The sequence below is a fragment of the Diabrotica virgifera genome, chromosome 7, assembly GCF_917563875.1.
Source record: "Diabrotica virgifera virgifera chromosome 7, PGI_DIABVI_V3a".
In the NCBI taxonomy this organism is placed as follows: domain Eukaryota; kingdom Metazoa; phylum Arthropoda; class Insecta; order Coleoptera; family Chrysomelidae; genus Diabrotica; species Diabrotica virgifera.
The window spans coordinates 251851100-251869065 of NC_065449.1; the positions used below are offsets into that span (position 1 = coordinate 251851100).

The following is a 17966-nucleotide window of genomic DNA, read 5'->3' on the forward strand; positions in this document are numbered from 1 at the left end:
CCGAATTATATTATTGGCCTGGTATGCGGAAGTCTATAAAAAGGTACATTTCTAAATGCATGGTTTGTGCTACTTGTAAACCAAGTAACCTACCACAGGCTGGACTTATGGGTTCCTTCAGGAACATAAATTTTCCTTGGCAGATGATCTCAATGGATCTCATTGGACCTTATCCTCGGAGTTACAAGGGTAATACCTATTGCCTGGTAGTTGTGGATTATTTCACTAAATTTCCTTTAGTTTGTCCCCTTCGCCAGGCCACAACTCCAGCAATTTTAAAATATTTGGAGGAACAAGTCTTTTTGGTGTATGGTGTTCCTCAAATTGTGTCATGTGACAACGGTCCTCAGTTTGTATCGAAGGCCTTTAAAGATCTTCTAGCTAAATATAAGGTTCAAAAGACCTTTTATAATGCTGCCTACCATCCACAAGCAAATCATACTGAGAGAGTAAATCGCAGTATTGTCACAGCTCTAAGGTCCTATACTTACCCTGATCACAGAGCTTGGGATCAATATATTCATTCCATAGCTCAAGCCATAAGGACTTCTGTCCATGAAGTTACCCAGTGCTCTCCAGCATATTTGAATTTTGGTAGGAATGTGGCTTTATCAGGTGATTATTTTGGTGTAATTTCAGACAATTCCGAAAATCTTCCTCAAATATCTGAGAAACTTCATCGCTTAGATGATCTCCAGACGTTACCTCATATTTTCGCAGACATTAGGAAGAAGTTAAAAACTTCTTACCTAAGGAACCAGCAGCACTATAATTTGAGGAAACGAGATCTGCGATTCTTTGTTGGTGATCGAGTCTTAAAGCGCAATTTTGTCAAATCCAATAAGGGTGATGCCATTTCTGCAAAGTTTTGCCAGAAATATGTCCCATGTACTGTCTCAAGGGTAATATCTCCTTTGATTTATGAATTAAAGGACAATTCGACTAATAAGCGAATTGGTCAATTTCATGTAAAGGATTTACTGCCTGACAACACCATGGACGATGTGGATTCTTCAACTTCATCGGAAGAAGATTAGCTTAACAGGGTTGTTTAAGCTAATATCTTCCTGTGTTTGCCTTTAATTAGTTTTATTATGGTATAGTATTTTAGTTTAAATTGTTAATCACCAGATAATGCCTGACCATAGCAATTTTTATCCTTCGGCATGGCTTGATGATTTCTCACGTATTAGTTATTAGGTACCGAATTCTTGTGTAATACCGCTTGTATGAGTTTATTATTATTTTTTTGTATTATAGATTGCATTTGAGTCATTATCGACAAATATTCTCAAATACTAATCCAGCCAGTAGTATTACCAAGTTAATAACCTCCACTTGTACTCTTAGTTTTGTACTCAACCTCTCAGAATAAAAGGGCTGTTGATTATTATATATTAAGATATTTGGATGTGTGGGCTCATACAAGTATTCTTGCTTAATATAGATGGAGCTATGTTACACTACCATATCTTAGATTATGTGTTATATCTTGGATATTTGATTACATACCTATTATTTTTTTTTATTGTTTTTATATCATGTCATTGGATTTGCCATATTGGAAAAAAGTTGTGGTTGTTAATTTGTTATTGGGTTACTTTATTGATATTTGTCACAGGTACCTTAAATACTTTATATTAATTCGGATTCTTACTTCCTCCACAGGATGATTCTGGAATGAATTTGGAATTTTGATTTATAAATGAATTCTTGAGTCCTTCATATTTCTTCTTATGAACTAGTCTGTTAATGCTCAAAGTTGGTGAATACGTGGGTTCGAAGTTCAGCAACTGATCACTGCTATCCGATTTCGTAATCCATGTCTTTCTTGTCAGAGTAGGCAGATGTTTATCCATGATAATATTTCTGGTTGGGAAATGGTGTACAACACTTCCTAACCATTCTTGTGCAATTGTTCCAAATATTCCAGGCACATTTTCACACGATAATAGGGAAGTCTAGTTTGCTTATTTTATGTCTCTTAGTTCATAGTATATAGATGCTTGACTTTCCATAGACGTAGAGTCGTAATGTTAGTGATTAACCCACTGGGACAAATTATTGATTTTCTTTTTAGTAGATTCCCTCTTCTTTCCTTAGGCATTAATTGTTGCTTAGATTCAGGAATATCTCCTGGATAATCCTATGTATGTTCACATGAATATACAGTCTTATGAAAGATTGGGAGCTCGTTCCCGTCATATTTTGTATTTACCATGGAGTCATAGAACTTATAAGTTCATCCTTTATTTTTACTATTTAGTTTCGATAGGCTCATATTACCGGATGAGGGTAGATCTAGAGCTAATTTAGTTAGTTATTTAGTATTAGTGAGAATTGGTCCATAAATCTTCCTGATCGTTCTTCTTTGGATATGCTCCTATAAATCTGGTGTCCATTGCTAGTCCGATTTTGGATTAAGTGTCCGATTCTTCACTTATTTTGTTTATTTGGTTGTATAGGTTCGTATTACCGGATGTGGGTGTACGTAGACCTAATTTATTTATATGATTTAGTATGGATGTGAATTGGTCCATAAATCTTCCTGGTCGTTCTTCATTGGATATGCTTTTGTGAATCTGTTGTCCATTGATAGTCTGACTTTGGATTGAGTGTCTGATTCCACATTTATTTTGGTTAATGTGTTTGCATTCCTTTGGTATGTTCACTATTTATATTAGTTGGTATTGGTGAAAATTATTCTATAAATATTCCTAGTTGTTCTTCTCTGGATATGCTATTACGAATCTGGTGTCCATTGCTAGTCCAATTTAGGATTGAGTGTTTGATTCTTCACTTATTATAGTTATTGATTTCATTGGTGACTTTAGTATATGTACTTGCGTTATGGTATGAATTGGCTCTCACCTTTGCCTGGTTGTTCGTCCTTGGATATACTCCTTATAAATCTGATGTCCATGGATAGTTCAACTTTGGATTTACTGCCAATTCGACACTTATTTGTCATTATAAATTATGTCTCATCTTTAGCACTTTTACTAGGACTTCGGGTCATATTTTGCAATTTCCGTTATTTGCTGCAGTGACCATCCTACTTTCCCTTGATTATTAGTGGTGATTATTTGTAATCTTGCGAATCAACGGGGAATGATACACTAAGCACTACTACTCTAGTTTAATATTTTGAAAAAAAAAAAAAAAAATTTTTTTTAAATAAAATTTTTTTTCTGGTGGTTGAAAGGGAATGTGACGTTCCGCCCCTTATAGAATCGATTATTGATGGGAAGATATTATTTAACTATCCAAAATATTATTTAATTATTTTCAGAATTATTTTCTTTCAATGTTTATTCAAATAGAACTTAAACCCATCTCAGAATTTTTAAATGCTTGATGACGTCACATTTAAAACGTGGCAACATTGGTTTCCCCACTTTGACAGCCAATGCTTAGTAGAGGGGTACGAAGGATTCAGCTGTGAACGTGAGCCTTGGATTGCCATTGTTTCTCGAGTGTTCGGTCTGAATCGTAGTGTGCGGGGTCATTAGACTCAATTATTCACCTCTAATTCTCAGTTCCAAATTGATTAAATATTACAATAAAAGTATAGTGAAGTTATCCAGCAGCAGTGGATTTGAAGAATTTTAGAGCATACTATATCCAATGAGTTCTACCCCGGTAAATACACATTTTATTAAGTATTTTATTCAGCCATTTTGGAAGTCCTTGACATTTGCTAACTAAGTTTCACATAGTCTATTTTCATGGTTTTTATGTTTTATTTTCATGGATCAAACTCATCTAGAGATAATTCAATATTCGTTGTTAATTTGTGCTTCCAGTTGGAAAATAGAGCTAATTTAAACTCCATTTTTTATATTCCTTTCAAGTCTACAGAACTCCTATCTTTTGAACGATGATCAAATAAGTATCCATCGCTTAGTCTTACTATATTTTATCCTTGTATAATATATCTATATACCGGTGTATATATTATAATAAAATATTCTTTCACAGTAATTATATTTTGTATTTCAATTGGAAATTACTTGTGTTATTTGACCAAGGTCATCTGATAGCAACCTGATAAAAGGTCAAGCTGTCTAGTCATTCAAGTTTTTGGACTTAATGACCTATTTCTTCTTATTCCCATAGGAATAAAAACACCTCCTCGTATCTCTTGCTTCTTTTTTTTGACATTGGTAGATTGGTAGTAACACCACACTGTGTTTTTTTTAGCACCTACCATGAAATCTTAAAGCCACCCTACAACAACACCAAGGCCAGACCACACAGAGAGAAACAATCAATAGGCGACCAGCCTGGATTATTTCCACATTTTCTTTTTTTTGAGTACCTCCAGCTGCTTTCCAACAGTTTTGAGTACCTTCAGCTGCTTTCTACCAGTCTTCCTCTCCTGTACCTCCAGCAGGACAGCTGCTAGCGAGAGTTAGCACCCTTGGGTGCCCATTACATCAACTTCAAGATTAGGAAAGAGTGGTTTGTTTGGGAACATTTACTGTGCTCTTATTAAAGACAGACTGGTTTTGTGATATTTAGTACATTTTTTTAGTTCAATTGCACACACATTTTTCCTGCTTTATATTTTTTATAGGTTTTTTTTCTTTACAACATAATATTTAATTGATAGCGTTCCCCAACACTCTGCAATCTATAAAGGTATAAATTTCTGAGCTCAGATATTTTCCCTGATAATAGTAGTCGGTACTCTTATCTTGATTATTTTTAGGCTGTGTTCCACTTTTGTATAATTATTTAAACTCATTCCATTATTTTAGTATATGTTTAATTAAATTTTTAAAAATTAACTTCACATATTAGTCAAAATTGTAATTATTAACTTTATTTAACTTGAACTTATTAACTTTACTTAACTTTAACTTATTAACTTTATTTAACTTTAACTTTAATTTATTAAATTCATATGAACTTCTGGATTCTAATCCCTCAGATTAGTTTTTGGTTTCACTTGTTATTATTACTATTATAAACCACGAGTTAGGAAAAGGATCTGTGTATCCACTCGTAGGTTTATTTATTCAATAAGGCTTGTGCCTGTCCCACTCACAGTGAGGTATTTATATGTTATATATAGTATCAGGTAGTATTTAATTAAGGTGTACGTATTATAAACGTACAATTATTATTTGGTGAGGGTTCTACTAACCTAGTTGTAAGTTGTACTTCCTGTATTAGAGGTACCCGTAGTCAGTTTTTCTAACCTTATAAAGAGTATTCTTAGATCATAGTTGTATGATGATTTTGTAATTGACTTTCACTAGTATCACTTTTTCCTGTCATGTTAGAGTTACACACTAGTTACTTGTCCTAACTCAGAGATTGTTAAAAAGATCTAGTAGTTACATTCAATAAATATACATTTATTGTGATTTTTTTTTCTTATTACTCCTTTATTTTTAGTAGTATATTTTTATAATTTAATAATCTTTAATAACTTTTCACATACTTGTACTACAAATTTAACATACTCTATAGCAGCGTAGAATACCTGGAAGAGCGTTAACCTAGTTATCCTTCTTCTGGCGCCCAAAAATTCATTCTATTTTCAGTATATTATTATATTTACTCTATCTATTTTCTGAACATTATCTTCATATCTTCTTTTCGAGCCATCATTGTCACTTCCTTTAATCTATTGTCTGGCCAAAAATAGCCGTGCAAATTGGCCGAATCCTTCCTTGAGTGTCAAGTGGCCCTTCTCATACATATTTAGCTAGCCATTCAAGTTATATCTATCTATTAATGATTTCTCATCTCTAGTCCTGTATCAATTCGATATTCTTTGTCTTGGCATCCTTCCATACAAATACTACTACAAAGTTGTATTTTAGTTACTCCAGCTTCTTCAACGGAGAAGCCACACATTTTTGTCCTTTGGCTACATTAAGTAGATCTTCTTCTTTTTACTACTTCTGTTGGAGTTTACCACTCCCTTTTCATTCACTCCAACAGAAAATCATCAGCTAGTTGTTACATACTCATTTGCATTTCCCGGCTCTTCCTCTAAATATTTCAACCTACAAAGTTTAACCCGAAGCTCGAAGGAAGATAATGTCATTACGGCTGGTTAAAACGTGGAAATAAGTGCTTTTAAGTTGGTTAACTTCACTTTTAAAAAGGTTGAAATTATACGGATGCGAGCTATTAAATTGGCGAAAACATTACGTACAGTTGCTTTTAAAAGTTGTTTTTACTAATTTAAGCTTTCACAGAAGTAGCTCGCTTATTTCAATCAACGGTTAACAACTTCGTGAGAGCTGAACGATACAGGGTTGGAAACTCAAGAAATTAATGTACAACAGATACATTTTTCAAACACTGAAAAGGAAGAAGAAGAAGAAGGGAACAAGATTAAAAGGATAACATGGGAAACGGCTTAAAGAAAGATACGACTTAAAATACATACATCAAAAAAGTGTAAACAGTCACGTTTTTTAGTTCTATTACTATTCCTTGAATTTATTTTCCTGTTTTTTATCTTGTTGTGTTTTCTGTCTTTTGCTCTTTTAAACCTTCTGTAACATCGTTGTCCCACCACCCCTTTATTAACTTACAATGTATTATCGATATATTGTCATATTTTGTCTCATTGTATAGATTTTGTAGATCTTAAACGATGAGAGTATGATCTATGTATGTTTTTATTAAGACTTTCCAGAGTTAATATTAAGGTGTAATAAAATGTGTGATGTTAATGCCTTCTGGTCCCAATTAATTAAAACTCTTATTTCTATTCAAATACATATATTTTCGGTTTACCATATCGATGACTAAATCATAATAACTTGTTTATAATCGCGACCTATCCTAAATGTGGTTACTTACTAACTACAACAATAATCATAATATCTTCCTCGCCCGAGTTAATGTTTATATACACCTTTAAATAATAACAAACATGACAATCCAATGTTACTCGCGGTTATTGAATCCAAGAACAGATACTACATCGATTAATGACTTTGAATGAGTTTTAAACATATTTTATACAGAATGTCCTATTTTATATTACAAAGGGGTGGGAATATGCTTTGAAAATTTTGAAATTTTAGACGTTTTTTATTATTTTATGTGAAAGTACATAACTTTAAGAATACTCTCTAAAAATTTGAGATTTATCGAAGCAAAATTTTTATCGGAAATACAGTATGTTGAATATACATACCTTCGACTCACATTGCAGCAGCTTCACTCCAGCGCTCGCACGTAGTGAGAAACGTTCAACAAATGTTCCCCTTCTTTGTCGTAAATTACTCCGCGATTTAAAAAAATTTTCTGGTGTTTTTCACGTTACAATTTTGCAGACAAAAAGAAATTGAAAATAAAATTGGTCAAAACTTTAATCGCAATTTTCTTAAAACTGCTTTGAAGAGATGAACATTCTCAAAGACTACTTGGCTGATCCATCCTTTAGACATTTAAAGAGGTAACATTGGTGAGATATTTTTTGTGTTATTCTTATTTTTCGTTAAAAAATATTAAATATATTGATTTTCACCCTTTTCATGGAACTGTCTTTAATTTTGAGCAAAAAGGCAAAACTACTAGGCAAACAAACATTTTTGAGTAAAATGTGCAGTGCACATGGATTATATCAAAAGGGTTTATTGTAAATACCTTCTCTTATTGATACTGTAAAAAATGTTATAATAGTAGATTATACCACGAGTCAATAATGATGGCTATTATTCCCGATGAATATTTACGAACCGAGCCGCGTTAGCGGCGAGGGAGTAACATTCCGAGGGAATGAGAGCCATTATTGCGAGTAGTATACTCTACTTTATCTACGACAAATTAATTAATTTAAGATTTTTAATGAACAACTTTATTTGTTAAAAACATTAAAATTAGTAATAGTACAATTAATAAACTGAATTGGTTAAGAATGATCATTAACTTTAGTAGAGTTTTTAATACAAATATTTGGGATCAAGATTGCTGTAGAACAAGAAGATGGTACATTACTGTTTATCTCTTTAGCGATAGTATCTGCTGTAGTTGCCTTGTTTCTCATAGACTGATCAATGTATCCTTCAGCTACCTGTGTTGACTTCCAGCCCCCATGACGCTTTAATCCAGTTAAATCGCCTCCTCCATCAATATACAGAGTGGCAGATGATCTGCGATAACAATGGCCGGTATAACTTTGAGGATTTGGCAAGTTTAAATATTTGGCAATCTGCCTACCAATATCTGCAAATTTGTTCTTTCCTATACGTTGTATTGTACATTTAGATTTTTGATAATTTAGAAAGAATGAATTTATTTTCACTTGTGACGGACGGAGATCGATGTATTTCTTCACAATATTGTAAAACGTACTGTTTATGGTAAATTTTCGTACAATTTTGGTTTTAGACTTGGGGATTGTTATTAATAAATCTGTTTGGAGATCCTTCACGTCTTGTATATTCATTTGATAAAGTTAGTTTGAGCGGCATGCACCCATAATTCCAATGATCAATATTACCTGAAGCAAATAAGCATATGAGTTTTTGAATAAATCAAATTAAATATGTATATTTACCTTATGTAAAAGATAAATTTCATCAGGAGCTTTGTCAATAAATTTCCTAATTTGCTCTGGGGTTAGAGTGGAAGACTTTTTTGCTTGAAATCCTTCCGATTTTCTCTTTAGAAACGCTCTTAGTTTGCCGTATTTTTCCAGATCAACGTCATGGTTTATTCTCAACATAGATTTAATCATTGAATAGAATGACCATAATGAAGACGGTTTATATTTTGCACTTAATTCAGCGAAATAGGCCAGCAGAACATTTTCGGAAAATGATTTCGCGTTGTTTCGAACACGCCATTCGTTGAAGGTTGCGTACGTTTTATTATAAATGGATTTCGATGTTTCAGGTATTAAGGTAGATGCTGTTGCTGTAGCTAGTTCTACAATTTCTGGTGGTGTACAATTAAAAGATTCTTCATTTTCGTCCATCTCAACACAAACTGTCAAATATACTATTCGTTTGACAGTGACACTTTTTGAGGTTGATTATTTTGTTTCCGTGGTGAATTTTATGATTGTTGTGCCAGAGGGATTAATAGCTATTAATCCCGCATTATTAATCCCTAAGGGATTATTATATGGCATTATATTGCAAACACCACAAGTATAATACATATATTATGTATCAGTCGTAGATAAAAGGATTTTTTAATTCAATTTAGAAATTACTTGTTTCATATTCTCATTACTAGAGCAATTTACTTTCGTACTTCTTATGTAGTACAGTAAAGTGGACCAAAAAACCAAAACATGTTACATCTCTAGTATTATTCTCTAAATAGTTCAGTTCGAAGATTCCAAAGTTCTCCCAATTTACGAAAGGACTGGGAACGTAACTTATTGCACTTGTAAAGTGCAATAATGGCGAGACTGTTTCCATTCTTCTTGCACGATATTTTACCAGCTTTGTCAATGGTGATGTACAGGAAGTCTTTATTGAACATTTCAATCACCCACAAAGTTTTCGAAACGTTTTATTACTCCATCACAATAAAGACCATTCAAGATGCAGATGTGCAGCTAGTTTCCTGTTTCGCATCCATTCGGCTATAGAGGGATAATGTTTTATAGGGCTATTTATTGATTTCACAAAGCAATGTTACATACGCACTTAATTAATGGATTGTTCGTGGCTATAATAACATTTTTTTTTGCACGATTGATCATTTTTGACTGTTTACCGTGACAGATTTTACGTCAGTAGGTGACATTTACTAGCAACTCGACGGTAAGTAATCCAACTCGACGGTAAGTACTCCAACTCGACGGTAAGTAATTCACTAAACTCTTCATTTTAATTTATTTTTTGAAAGAATAAAGAAAACTAACGAATTATTTATTAATATTGAAACTTATGGTACAATTTGTTAAATTATTTAATGAAATCCCACTTGTTTGGGCAAGCTTCTTCCCAAGCCCGTTCAATTTCTTCAAATTCACTTTCGCTCATATTTTAATTTATAATAATCAAAATTGTACTTAAAATTATTGACAACTAAATAAAAACTCAATTCTCCATTGTTGTTATGCACCCTAGTTACTACCTAACAACCAAAGTATCTATCTTGATAAAATGAATGAAACTAGTCAATATGACGAAAATGTTTAATTTTATAATTTATAATGGTATCAATCGTGCAAAAAACGTTATAAGCATGTCGAACGTTAAGGGTAACCGATCTCAGACAATAATTGGAGTCGTCGCTCCGCTCCTCCTCCAAACAATTGTCTTCGATCGGTATAAAACCCTTACCGTTCTCCATACTTAATATACTATATGATCATGGGGTATTTACACATGATGGAGCAGTGGACTTTTCCTATTCGAATTGAAGCTCATATACAGAAAGAACTGCGCGTGCAGATACCAGAAACTAAAACGTTAATGGAGACTATAGACAATTACTGACAGCACACAGCTTGCAATAACTAAATAGCTAACTTTAAAATAAATAACAGACAAAAGAAGGCTTTAAGCTGTGAAACGAATCTACTGGAAGTTGATCTTCTGGGTAGTCAACTTTCTGATGATGAAGGCTGAAGTTCAAGGAATTTGCTAGGACAGCGAGGAGTACGGGTCTAAATTTTAGAAGAAGTTTGCTTTTTGCACTAGTCAAAACTTAAACCTATAATACAGTAACAATGTGATTCGGATCGACGGAGAAACGAAGAATAAAGTAAAAGTGTGAAAGGCGAAAATAACAAAAATAAAGAGGACATGTTAGATTGTTGGGTAGAGGAAAAACTATGTAGATAACTGTTTTGAAACCAACATACCTAAATTCCTATAAAACAGCTCGAAAATCACACTCAACAGAATTTTCTTTTAAATTATCCCCCAGTTATTAGTAGTGATGTTGATTATAGTTACTTTCGAGTATTCGTTACAAATCGTCACTTTTGTATAAAGTAATCATTTACAGTATTCGTTACTTTGATTACTATGATAACTTTTGTGTTTGAGTACCGGCAATCATATCGAGAATCGTATTTCTCAGTAAGTAGGTATTTTGTATAGGTATTCCGATATATCAACGACTTTCACCGATCTGTTTAAGGGATAAAGATGATTTGATTACTATGATTACTTTTGTATTTGAGTTCCGGTAATCATATCGAGAATCATATTTCTCAGTAGGTAGGTATTTTGTATAGGTGTAGATATAGATCTAGATAAAAATATAGGGTTCTCGCATTCGATCTTTGTTAATGACATACATTACATATTTTACCTCCATTATACCTCCTTCTGTTTCATCTTCTATCTTCTCCTCACCCTCACAGTGTGAGGCTCTGAGGCTCACACCCTTAAAACGCTTCATACCGATAACGATATTCGATAACACTTATAAAATACCGGTCCTGTCCGTTACTCGCTGGGATACGATTGGTAGAAAGTAATCAAGTGTACTGGTTGTAGATACAATAGTTGTTACTCGCTCTGATACGATTGGTACGAAGTAATCAGAGTAATCAAAGTAACGATTTGCCTCTCTGTATAGTAATCGTTACTTTCGGTATTCGTAAGTAACGAGTACTTTGTAACGAATAGATACTTTTCATCATCTCTAGTTATTAGGGCATTTTTATGCTATTTACTATATTTAATGAGAATTAACCATAATTTCAAATTAGGCCTTCTTCGTAATCCCTTTTTCATTTGATTTCGTTAGGTCTGAAATTAAATAAGAAAAATATGAGTAATTTCCTCAGTGTATTTATTTAATCTGCATTTAATGCTTTGGTTCTGAGGCTGTTTTTTGTGAAATTTTTGTGCTACTTCATCTTCTAAAGGTGCCTATTTTTCAAGTGATGTTGGCGACCAAACGGACCCATCTTATTATATTCACAGTAGCTCGAAATAGATCAGTTGTAACATTGGCCAGCCATGACATACGTCTACGTCCAGAGCCTCTCGTGCTGTCAATCTTGCCTTGTAGAATCAACTGTAGAAGTTGGTATTTACTATTACATTACCCATAATATGCTGCAAGTAAACCAATTTTCTGTTCTTTGCAGTGTTAATAATTTCTTATTCTTTTTTTCGGCTCTATAGAATAGTTATGTTACTTGTGTGGGCATAATATCTGACAGTCTCTCGACCAATCACAATCAAGTAGTCAGGCAATTTATTTCAAATGTTTTTTTAAAGTTGTTAAACTGATTTTACACATTTTTTATAGGACTTCACTGGTCAGACAAAAAGATGAAGCACCGAACTTTTTTTTCCCACAAATAATAAGAAAAATCTTTTTAATCTTCTTTTGGGATTAGACAAGATAACTGGCAGTTGCAATTTCATTTCTTATTAAAATTTATCACAACAGACATTTCGTTTTAATCGTGATATAGCGTCAGCTATAAGGATATTATTTGGGACCGCAAAATTTTCCACAAAATTAAATTTTCCGTAATTTTCTTCTTCGCTTTTCCACGGGGAGGCCGAGGCATGCATGTCGTGTCCGTACCTAATTCACACGGATGACACTGGGCGCCACAGGCGTTAAGAATTACACCGCAGATTTAACAGTTTAATCTTTTTAATGGAGGTTTATATCTGTGAGTGGCAAAAAGATATCAAATTTCATAAATTGCACATTAGTATAAAGTAAATAGAATTTTGACCCCCCGAAAGTGGTAGAAGTAATACGAGATTGCAAAATTAGTCATATTTTTTCTTATTTAATTTCACGACTAACGAAATCAAACGAAAAAGGGATTATGAAGAAGGCCTAATTTGAAATTGTGGATAATTCCCATTAAATATCGTAAATAACATCATAATGGGGACAAATGCCCTAAGAACTGGGGGACAATTTAAAAGAAAATTATATTGAGTTTGATTTTTGAGCTGTTTTATAGGTATTTAGGCACGCTGGTTTCAAAACTGTAATTATTTTGTCTCTATCACGTCAAGTTTTTCCTGTACCCAACAATCTAACATGTTGTCAACAGTCTAGCATTCTTTATTTTTCTTATTTTCGCCTTTCACACGTTTACTTTATTCTTTGTCTCTCCGTCGTTCCGAATCACATTGTTACTGGATTATGAGTTTTGACTGGTGTAAAAAGCAAATTTCTTCTAAAATTAAGGCCGTACTCCTCGCTGCTCCAGCAAATTTCTTGGACTCCAGTGTCCATCATAAGAAAGTTACCCAAAAGGTTAACGTCCAGTCGATTCATTTTACAGCTCAATCTGAGGTAAAGTCAGTACATATCCCTTCTTTTGTCAGCTGATTTATATTTATTATATTATTATGTATTATGTCAGCCGATTTAAGTGAAAATCTTTCTAAAAAGTTACAAATTGGTAGGTTGCAAACATAATGACGGTCAATGTTTGAATGCGGACAAAGTATTTAACAATTTAACGGAGAAGAAGTCGTAAGAAGCAGAGATCTAGAAAAGACTTTTCTAAATTTTAATGTAGTCCAATGTCTTTTAGTTTTTACGTTGCTGTTGAATTTAATTTTTAAACTTGACTAAGCGAGTATAAACATTTTGTAGTATTGTACAAATATAACTGAATGTTAATATCTCTCTTGACACCACTTTTTCGCTGTTAGCCAACGCCATTTTAGCATTTTCAAAATTTCGCTTGCAACTTTTGAAATGTCCTGTACATTTTCCCAACGTTACCATCATCATTTATGTTTATCTTTCGAATATTGTAAAATGCACTTTATATATTACCTGAATTCGTCGTTCTCGTCGCTGAAATAGGGGAGTGCAATTAGAACGAAAATATGCGTTGTTTTGGAAAAATTCAAACAAGCTTATATTTTTCTAAAACTTTTTTTGTTGGTTTATATACATGTTAAAATAAAAAGTTCTACTCGCAGATTTGGCCGCTAATTGTTTGTTAATTGTTTAAACAATAACAATTGTTTTGTATAAATAATTTTAAGAATATCGTTGAATTCATCATTTTACTTTCATCAAATAAATATGTTTTTATTTTGTTTTTGATTATGCTGAATCCGAATATGGCATTACAATTTGAAAATTCTTATACAGAAGCTCTTATACAGTATGTCTGCGTAGCTGAGAACCGTATGGGAAACTTTTTTATTACCAATTTTACCAAAAAAAAGTTATTCTTTGTAAAATGCTCTGAATAGTCAAAAATCTCAAACTCAACAATCAGATATCAAATGTTATCAATTTTATATGAGTTATGTCAAAAATATGAGTTTCGTTAAAGAGTAAAGTAGGTACCTTTATATTCCAGAATATCAAAAAATGTTATTATGAAAAGTTGTTTGAAATTAAAAACTATGTTTCAATATACAATTACATCATTCTTATTGAAAAAAAAATCAATTTTTTCTCAAATTACGGACACCCATCATCATTTTATTACAATTATGATAACTATTTTATTATCAATTTTACAAAAAAAAGTTATTCTTCATAAAATGCTCTACCTGGTCTAAAATCTAAGATGCAACCATCAGATATCAAACTTTTTCAATTTTATGCGAGGTATATAAAAAATATGAATTTTTCTTAAGAGTTAAATGCCTTTATTATTCACAATATTTTAATTAGAAGGATGTAATTGAACACTGAAACATATGTTTTAATTCTTAACAACTTTTCTTAATAACAATTTTCGATATTTTGAAATATAAAGGTACTTTACTCTTGAGTGAAATTCATATTTTTTGACATACCTCGTATAAAATTAATAAAATTTGATATTTGATGGTTGAATCTTAGATTATAATATTCGATGGAGGGTATTTTATAAAGAATACCTTTTTTCGTAAAACCGATAATAAAAAAGTTATCAATAGGTTCCAAGTTACGCAGACATACTGTATAAGAGCTAAAAAAAAAATTTTTGTTGAACGTTTATTATTGTTGAAGCTTATTATTAAATGTATTTTAGGTAATTTTTACAGAAAAAAGTTTTGATCACTTTGTATAAACATTTTTTTAACTGGTGATTTTCGGTTTTTGTATTACATTTTTGTTATCTTTCTTAATTTTCTCAAAAATAAATAGATTATTTCATTTCTAAGGTAAAATAATTTAGTGTATTTTAAACACTACATTCTAAGCTTTAAAAAAGCGTTTATAAAACTGTAATAAATCTGTTCAAACTTGAGTAACACCGTCTTAAAGTGGTGGTAATTCTGTAAAACTACTAAGTTTTCAAAAATTACATTTTTTGAGACGTCGTATCCTTTGAATTCAATTTTTGAGATTTTTTTTAATGAAACATCGTTTAGTAAGATGTTTGAAAGGTAAGTTGTGCACAAGTGGGAGTCTTATAAGAAAGATTGTATTAGTTACACATTTTTAAATCATTTTTAAACAAAACTCATGTAAGTTTCACTTTCCACCCACACCGTACTTATGCCCATACATTTTATTTCTTTCTATTATAACCATAAGATAGCTTAATTATTATTCTTCCATGTCCATCTTGTAAAATTTCATTTGATACATTAGTTACAGAATTACATTAAAATAACTCAACCGTGCACTTCACCGTACGCTAGTTTACAGTGCGCCAGTGTTTGTGAGAAGGGTGACTTTAGCCTTATAAATAAGAAATTATAGAAGCTACAGATTTAACTTTAGAAAAATCTTTATACAAGGCTTTTTTGGAAAATTTTCTGAATTTTTAATAATAATAATAATAATAAACCGACTTTTATTTCCAAAAAATAATAAGTATAACAAACTGTACATTCTCTAAAGTAGAGGGGCGAAGTTTATTTTGCTGTGTTCTAAGACACAACAAAAATATTCTTCCACTTAACCCCAGTATTTCAATTCAGTTTATTTCTAAAATTTATATTTTGGGAGTTATTAAAAAAGACATCTAATTTCGCAGTTCATTTGTTTAATAAAAAATGAAGCACCCACTTCTCGTGTAGAACTTTTTGATATGCTGTTTATTAAACATTTCTTAATGAAGTTACAAAAAGTTCTATCTTGTTTGATTTTCCGAAGTGAAAATCTATATGCACTCCCCTAAAATGTGTATTTTAAAATCCTCTAAAATAGCTTTTCTCAAATCTGACGTCATTCATTGCAATATTGCGGCCGCCATTTGTCGGTACCGCTTTCGAGGAAACCAAAGCTTTGAGCTTAGCTAATGAGTGATGTGATGAGCTATGTTGCAGCTCTACACTAACGCACTTTCTTACCGCACTGTTCTTCACCTAGGAATTGAAGAGACTATAAAGTTTTAAAGTATTTTGCATATATCCCTAAAAAGGCTATGTTGCCATGTCATAAAAAAGTATTTAAGTTAATTAAAACAAGTGAGGGAGTGAACATTTTCGCTATATTTTCAAAATTTTATGTATAACTTTTGAACTATCCTGTACGTTTTCCCTAAGTTACCATCATCATTTATGTTTATCTTTCGAATATTGTAAAATGCACTTTAAATATTACCTGAATTCGTCGTTCTAGTCGTTGTCGCTGAAATGTGTATTTTAAAATCCTCTAAAATAGCTTTTCTCACGAAACACTTTTTTTGCAGATCTGCTGATCGAGATGCTCGGCGTCCTAGCGAGCTACAGCATCACCGTGAAAGAGCTGAAATTGTTATTCGGAGCCATGAAAGCCGTTACAGGAAAGTGGGTAAGTGCATTTTATATCCCGCCGAAAAAAGAGATTCACCACAAGCTTGTTTGCGTAAGAGATAGGCCAGTTAAAGACCGTAGCGAAGTGTAATTTTCCAAGCCACGACAGATTTATATACAGTAACCACCACTCTACTAGACATACTGGAATATTGAGCTATTACAGTCCTGGACCCTTCACTCGTTGCAATGTTTATTTTTATGTCCAGTGACGTTTGGAACGTCAGAAAATGTATAGAGACCAACGAACTGTCAATACTGATGGAATGGGCATGAAGCGATTTTAATGCGGCCAACATACAAGAGAGAGGTCCTAGAGAGAGAAAGAGAATGCAAGGGAAAATTTGACAGGCCGTGTAATTTGAGTTGCCTACATAAACTTAAATCGGGGAAATGGATCTCATATTTTTTTAACTTGGTATCAGGGCTGATGGGCAGTATTTTAAAATTTAAATTTTGTATTTAAATACGTCAGAACTCTCTTCTTCATTAAAAGAAGTATTAGTTTTAGTCTTTCTTTTTGTCATTGTCATTAAGTGATACACAATAAACTTACTTATATTTATTAAATATGTCATGGCGCAGTTCTAAAACCTACAAAATAGAATAGGTATGCCAAAAAGAAAGACTAAAACTTAAACCAGTACTTCTTTTAATGAAGAAGAGAGTTCTGACGTATATAAATACAAAAAAATATTTAAATTTTGAAATACTGAACATCAGCTCTGATACCAAGTTAAAAAAATATAAGGTATATTTCCTCGATTTAAGTTTATATAGGCAACTCAAATTACATGGCCTGTCAAATTTTCCCTGGCATTTTCTGTCTCTCTCTAGGACCTCTCTCTTGTATGTTGGCCGCAATCTCGCTTCACTATTTGAATGGGACGGGGCCATTGCATCAGTATTGACATTTCGTTGATAAATACCGAATATTAGCATAGACAGCTGACAATTATTAATAGAACAGCTATATTTAATAATTGTCATTTTAACTTTAAAGTACTGTAATATTCTTGGTGTTTCAATAAAGTTATTTTAAAGCAGAGTAACAATACTATTAATTAATGTATTTTTTTTATTACTTACTTACTTTCCGTGTCCGGAACACCAACAACTTTAAATTCTGTATTTCCAATGGTTGGCCACATAGATGGCCCTGTCATTTGCTATAATTAAGTCTTGTTCTGTGCAGGTCTCTCTCATCTCTGTGCATGATAGTAGATGCCGGCTGGTCTGAACCGCGCCACAGTCGCAGGTATCGTCCTCCTGGTATCCCCATTTTTTCAGGTTACTAGCACAACGTGAAACGCCGGTTCTTAGTCTGTTTAG

General features: G+C 32.5%; 1 protein-coding gene across 2 annotated transcripts in view; it reads left to right on the plus strand.

Moving 5' to 3' along the window:
- Positions 1-17966, plus strand: part of LOC126888405 (neurobeachin) — a 2163879-nt gene that overhangs the window by 1545647 nt on the left and 600266 nt on the right. For both annotated transcript variants that reach the window (XM_050656648.1, XM_050656649.1), the window contains one exon: positions 16532-16632. In XM_050656648.1, coding sequence (XP_050512605.1) covers positions 16532-16632 — 101 coding nt within the window. The remainder of the gene's footprint in view (positions 1-16531; positions 16633-17966) is intronic.